A 7,198-nucleotide genomic window follows, 5' to 3' on the forward strand; every position below is an offset into this window, starting at 1 on the left:
TATCAAAATACCTTAAATATTTCAGGGCTTACATAGTCGTTAACTTCAAACCTATAGGATTAATTGAGATACGCGCAAGCTGATCCGGATACCATATTAATAATAATAAAAAAAAACCTTAAATAATTCAATCATACAAAAATAGAACATTGATTTTGTAATAGCAGCCATTAATTAGATTTTTCAATTATTCAAAAATCCTCTAAAGATATTAAAAACTAAAAATATTTATTTTTTAACGTTATAGCTTTGTGTGCCAAGAAGACCATGACAATGCAACACAAAGAACTAACATTAATATTAATCTTATCCATTAAAAAAAGAAAAAGATAAATTGAAGAGACGATAATGATCCATGTAATTGTTCACTGCAAAAAATATCACAAATCAATCAATTTGTAACCTGTTGATGATACCTTCACTCAAATCCAATCTCATAACAAATGACGTTTACCAAATCTGGATGCCCATTATTTGTGGGGTCGTCCCTTCTAAAGACAGCCAAAATTACTCCTTGCTCCTGCATGTGCAAAGCTTCATCATCTCTTGCTGTCGCTTCTTACATGATCATGTCCAGTTCAGCTTCACCTAAGCATCTTCAAGGGGTGATGCCCACGTTCACCAACATTACTATTCCTTAGCCTCAACATGCATGACTGAATATTATACCAAGATTTCATTCAAAGAAAGCAACCTCTCTACCCTAATACCTTTCTTTTGATCCAAGACCTGCATTATGTTTGAGTCCTTTTGACTTCCCTCTTTGCTTCTCACATGGTCACAATGAATTCTTCAACTCTTCTTGACTATGCCCTCTTTCAACTCACTCCAACTCGAACCAGGTACGACATCAATATCACACTTACTTTCACTCTCTTTAATCTCAATTCACTTCGAGGTTTTTGTCCTTGAGGCTAAAGATCTCTTCTTCTTTTTATTCGTATGATGTTGTTGTTGTGTGTGCAGGTGTGATCTGGTTCTCTTCTATGGAGGCAAGAATGAGAAGCTGGCTTCTGGGTTATTTGAACCATTCATTTCACACCTTGAATTTATTAAAGATCAGATTTCCAAAGGAGGGTATTCCATCAAACTTTGCCCACCAACCAAAAATGCTCCTTGGTTCACCAAAGGCACTTTTGAGAGGTAATGAATCTAACGTGTTACTCTGTTTTTTCTTGCTGGGAAATTTGGATGTCGGGCTTTAATTCTATTGAGCTATTTGATTGAATTGCTGGATATCATGGATTTTTTTTTGAATTTGAACAAGGGGTGAAATTTGTTCATCTCATCATAGTTGTTGCATATTATTGTTTCCACTTCTGTAAATAGTGTGAAAGGTTGTGGATTCTTCATTGAATGAATGGAACTGGAATTTATTATCTACACAAATACAGAGTTACTCTTGAATTGTGCTCAAAGTTTTTAAATTTACTATCGGTTCTGATTCCATACGAATCCCCAAATCCTAATCTCTTGTTAATCTTCCTAACAAATAAATTGCTTTTCCATGGATTTGGTTTGGTCTTTGCCATTTGTTGGCCATGTTCAAAGTTGAAACAAACTGAAATTTGATTTTGGCACTGAATTTAGCCTATGTGATTGTGTGTGAGCTATATGATGTTTGTGTAAATTTGAAACTTTACCAGCTCTAAACCCAGGATATTACCAGAGAACCGAGGAGTTCAATTGCTATTTTGTTTTTCTGTTTTATGGTGGTGCACTGAAAGACGATTTATCTTTTCTTTTGTCTAGATTTGTTCGCTTTGTTAGTACACCAGCAGTGCTCGAGAGATTTGTCAGTCTAGAAAGAGAAATTCTGCAGATTGAGGAGAGTTCCGTTCAGGCCAATGAATTGTCAAACACAAATGTAGCTGGACAACTGGAGGAAGGTATCATCGTCAGGATCTAAATCATTATTGGAAATAGTTTCGATCTGTGTTGGGATTGATTTACTTTAATCATTTGTATCACTTTTCAACTCTGTACTGAATAGCTTTGTTTTATCAGGGACTGGACCAGCTGCCAATACTATCACGCGGAAGTCAAGTGATTCCTCCAAGGTATATCACTTTTCCATGAAATTTGTTGATTAATTGAGATACTTAGCAGAAAATCACATCAATTCTTTAATTATGTTCACCGGTAATTGTTCTCAGCTAAAAGGTGAACTCGAGAAAAGTGATCATGCTGTGCCTGAGGAAAACTCCAAGTAATCCTTCTTTTCGTTTTTCAGCAAACTTTGTGTTTATGTATGTGTTTTCTTTCTGGAAATGTCACTCATTGATCGTTTGTTTTGATATCAAGGATCCAATTTCAACGGCTTCTGGAAGCCCGGAAAACATTGCTTCGCAAAGAGCAAGCTATGGCTTATGCCCGTGGTCTTGTTGCTGGATTTGAAGTGGACAACATAAATGATCTCATCTCCTTTGCAGATGTTTTTGGAGCTTCACGGTTAAGGTATGACTTGGAGATTCAATAACTGTTATTCATTGTTTTGAGAACGAATTTGCTGACCAGAATTGATGGAAAATAAAGCCAAAATCCTTTCTTTAGTTACTGTGTGTTCTTTTTTAATTAGTGGATTTGCATCTTGTGTTTCTAATTTGGCTAATTTAAGTACAAAAAAAAAAGGCCAGATTTTTTACAGTAAAAATGAATCCATTTGAGCTTTGGGATGGCAGCTGAAGCGGCCATTTCTTCCTTTGTTGCGGCCAAATATCTACATTCCATTAGAGTAATAAACTCCATTGCAGATTTATCTGAATTAGATCCTGCAGCCTTGAAATCTAGTGGTGTTTGTATGCAGGGAAGCATGCAACAATTTCAAGGAGTTATGTATAAAGAAGCATGGGGATGGTCTTTGGATGGAAGAATTAGCAGCAATGGAGGCATGCCCTCCATCAGAACTGTCATTTTTGGGAACTTCAGGGATTGTACTTGCAAATGAAATTAGTTCCCTTAATCAGAATGTCATGCTAAACTTGGCAAACAATGGGGTATCCACTGGTGATTCTGTGCCCAAAGGATCTTCAGATGCATCAAGATCTGATTCAACAGCAGACAGCAAAAAGGGTATTGTGTATTCTTTCCTTGCTCACTCCTTTCTTCATCATGCATTGTCTCGAAGCATATCTAGGGACACGTTCAATTCATCACATTAGTGTAGTTTTCAATATTGTTGTTAATCTCCTGTTACTTGCTGTGCAAATCTTTCATGAACCTGAGGTCCTGCACTTTTTTTGGCAAAAATGTAAAGCGTTTTCTCTTTCTGAGTATGGTGAAATTAGCAGTACTCATTGTATAGTTAATGCCATTCATGTATGATGTAAAAAGCACCACCCATGACCCCTGTGTTGATGCCCAAGCAACAAAAGATTGCTCCAACTAGTACTCGCTGATTATAAATTTTTGAAAAACTTTAATCTTGGAATAATAAAGTTGAGATTAGTATGATCTGATTCCTTCTCTTAATTTGAAGTAGATAGTTTCACAGTACATTAACTACAGGAAATGTAGTCAAAATAGTCTCTGTTGCCCTTGTTTCTTGGTGTTTGCTAGGTTATTCTGTTGTTATTTCTTGCTTGTGCATAAGGCACAAAGTCTCCATACTACTTTCCAATAAACAATTTTCTGTTCTCTGATGTCAAATACATTAATTTGCAGATGGAAGCATGGCGACATCTGACCAGATACCATCAACTAATGCCAAAGTTCAAGTGCCAATGCAGTGGCCATATATGTACAATTTCCAAGGCCCTGTTCCTCAATTTCCTCCATATCAAGGATATCCTTTCCCTACCATGCAGCCTATTCCTCCTCATTATCCAAGAAATATGCAGTGGCCTTCTAGTGTGAAAGAACTTAGTCCAGGAAAGAAGGATAAATCCATGAACAAAAAAGGATATGAATATTCAGGAGAAGAGAGAGAAACAGAGTCCAGTGACTCTGATGTGAATGATTCAGATTCCCATACAGATCAGGAAAAAAAGCGCTCTTCTACAGATGTTCATTACAAGAAAAAACACAGGAAGAAGTCCTCTAAGACCGTGGTTATCCGCAACATTAACTACATCACCCCCAAGAGAAGAAATGGAGGAAGTGGTAGTTTTTCTGATGAAACTTCTATGGATGAGGATGATTTCATTGATGAAGATACCATCAAACAGAAGGTAGATGATGCAGTTGGATCGTTGGAGAAATTGCACAAGTCAAATTCCAGTACACATAGAAGAAAAGGTTCAAACAAGAGTAACCACAAGTCAAATGAATCAAGTGATTCTCCCAACCAGGTTTTTGATGATGGCCTTGTTTCAAATACATCCAAGGTAGGAAGTACAAACGAGAATTGGGATACTTTCCAGAGCCTTCTGATTAAAGATGCTTGCACGGTTAATGGAGTAGAAAAGTTGCAGCCAGTGGATGTTCGGGAAGAGCATTTCATAATCAGAAGTGCTGGAGATGGAACTTCATCAGGGATCAATCCTGCTATGGAATTGGGACCAGAGAAAGTACTGAACAAAAGGATGGCTGCGGGTGATTCATTTGTTGTGACTCAGAGGGATGGGGAACATGAGGATAGAGTTAGGCCGGAAGATATTGAAAATGCAGAGGGTTTTCGACCAATCATGAAGAGAAGGGACTCGACAGATGAAGATCTGCTAATTTCACGAAGATTTGAAGAATCTAGTGGACTTGGAAGTATCTTATCTCGTACTAGTGAGACATCCATAATCAAGCCTGGAAAAGGAGATGATTGGTTTGTTATCAATCATTCAGGGAAACCAGAAAGCCAGGATGCAGCCAATTGCATGCTGTCACTAGAGGGTGATTCTTCAAATGCCAAGCCAAGAAGAAAAGACATACTTGTTGATGATTCTTTCATGGTTCACGCTCGATCAACTGCAGATGACCCATACGATTCACAGTGGAAAACTGACATAAGAATGGCCGCAGATCTAACTTTATCTTCCCAGCCAGAAAATGGAACTGCAGATCATAATCATGAAGTACTGGATGCCTATGAACAGAATGACCTTTGTGCGGTCCTTGAACGGCATTCTGGATTTGAATCTACAAGAGAGTCCTGGGATACAGACCGGGGAATTGACATATCATTCATGGAAGCTCAGAGAAGCCCGAATGTTGAATCTGGAGATCAAATTGAGAAGAAGCTTCCTTCAAACAGTGACAAGACCGCCATCAAGAAAAATGGAATTATTGGGAGAAAAGTTCCAGAAGTGAGGTCTAAAATTGTGCAAGGATACCTCGGTAAGAGCAAAACTGAGATGACGTCTAAAGGCAAGAAATCATCACTTGCCAGTAAGCCCGCAATTCAGAAGAGCAAGCAAGAGAAGGTATTGATTAGGTTGCTTATTCAAGCTGTTCTTTAATATGTTTCACAAACTTTTCAACTACTTACAAAACATGCTTGTGAACAGGAAGAAGAGACTAGGAAGAAAATGGAAGAGTTAGTGATTCAACGCCAAAAAAGGATTGCTGAAAGAACTGCAGCAGCTGCCGGTGCTCTGGCAGCAACCAAGAGAGTATCATTGGAGAGCAAAACAGTGAAAGGTTCTCCCAAGTCTGACAAAAGAAATCATTCCTAGACCCCCGAGAGACAAACAAGATAGGTTACCATCAAAATCAGGACAACTCAAGAAAGAAGGCTCAGATGGTGAATGTGTAGATCCTCAGTTACTGAAATCAATGATTCACTGGGTCTTGAGTTCGATGGGATTAACAGTATGCAAGATAGGTTACTAACTACAAGAAATGATCCCAAGACATGTGCCATAAAGTGCCTCAGTCCCACTTAATCAGATACTCTGCCATGTTCTCGAGATTTTCCTTTGCAAGCAATAACTCCTCGGGTTGCTTATATAGTTTTAAGATTCATATAATGAGCGATGATGTATAGTTCTCATGTGCTATTCTTGAGACTTCGCCTATTTAAATTCTTTCACATTATTGTGCATGGAAATAATCTCCAGCTTGTGTCTTCGACGTCACAGGTATGTGATTTGTATCTTGCAATGTAAGGCATCATTATTGCCAAACAGGTTTCATGGTATCTACTGTAGCACTTCTATTTTCTGTAACACTTGCGTTTAATTTGTCGCAAATTGTATTTGGTCCCATTCAATCCAAGCTCAAGGCTTCCAGCATTGTGGGAGGACTGAGAAATACGCAAGAACACAAATCTCATCCTAAAAGTGGCAGGCAAAATGAAAGGAATGAGCACACCAGCAATGCTTCCTGTACTAAAATAACTTCACTACTGACATGAAACCTGCAGTCACTATCCAGTATTGTAACAATCCAGAACTGTTTTCTGCCAAAATTGCGATAATCATGTCCTCAAATGTTGGTACTGCCAAATATGGGTGCAGCATGCCTTTGACTGTGCCTTCAAGAACTTTTCCATCTATTTTAAGGCACAACCCTTAAGGTTCCAGATAACGTGAAATATGGAGGTAGAAATTCCATAAATATGCTATTGCATGAGCCACCCCAGTCCCACCACCTCCACCTCCATTTCCACCTTATTTCAATGCCTCCATTGTCCTCAACATCTCCAGTTCCACCACTCCCACCTCCACCTCTACAGCCACTTATATCACCCTGTGCATTATTATCATTATGTCCATAATTACTGTCATCAACCATCTCTGCATTTTCTGAACCGACCACCACCACCATCTCTATAGGATAAAACAAGACATGGGTAAGCACCATTGTGAAATTAGTCCGGGAAGCAAATTACATATAGATGGAGGTCCGTTTCACATAGCATTACCATAGATAAATAAATAAAATAATATCACATGCAAAATCAAATACAAATAACTAATTCAAATAACACGAGTCCCTTACTCCCATAACTAGTCATACATACATACGTGTGAGTGTGTTACATACAAGTAGTAGGGTGTTTGCAGGTCCTGTCAGACCCTTACAAACAGTTCTCTGCAACTTTAAATTAATCCTCAAATAGACTTTATTAGAGATGAATTCGCAAAAAAAACTTCCACAAGATTTGGATTTTTCACGGACTGAGGTGGTTGGTCTTGACCTTGTCCAATTAATTTTCATATGAAAAACAAGTCTCATGTTAGAATTGTCTGCTTCCATCAATAAATGAAGAGTCTTTTTCTTTAATTGGATTCATGGGACCACCGATAGTTAACTTAGTAAGTGA

At 38.2% G+C, this 7,198-nt stretch overlaps 1 protein-coding gene across 1 annotated transcript; it reads left to right on the top strand.

Annotated features, from left to right (window-relative positions):
- The first annotated feature begins 584 nt into the window (after positions 1–584).
- LOC118031682 (COP1-interacting protein 7-like) lies at positions 585–6,098 on the top strand. The gene is made up of 9 exons (XM_035036186.2): positions 585–842; positions 967–1,143; positions 1,753–1,889; positions 2,008–2,060; positions 2,157–2,209; positions 2,305–2,457; positions 2,807–3,072; positions 3,664–5,354; positions 5,439–6,098. The coding sequence occupies exons 1-9, from the start codon at positions 775–777 to the stop codon at positions 5,604–5,606; spliced, it is 2,766 nt and encodes a 921-aa protein (XP_034892077.1). The 5' UTR covers positions 585–774; the 3' UTR covers positions 5,607–6,098.
- The last annotated feature ends 1,100 nt before the right edge of the window (positions 6,099–7,198 follow it).

The sequence above is a fragment of the Populus alba genome, chromosome 11 (genome assembly GCF_005239225.2).
Source record: "Populus alba chromosome 11, ASM523922v2, whole genome shotgun sequence".
Taxonomy (NCBI): domain Eukaryota; kingdom Viridiplantae; phylum Streptophyta; class Magnoliopsida; order Malpighiales; family Salicaceae; genus Populus; species Populus alba.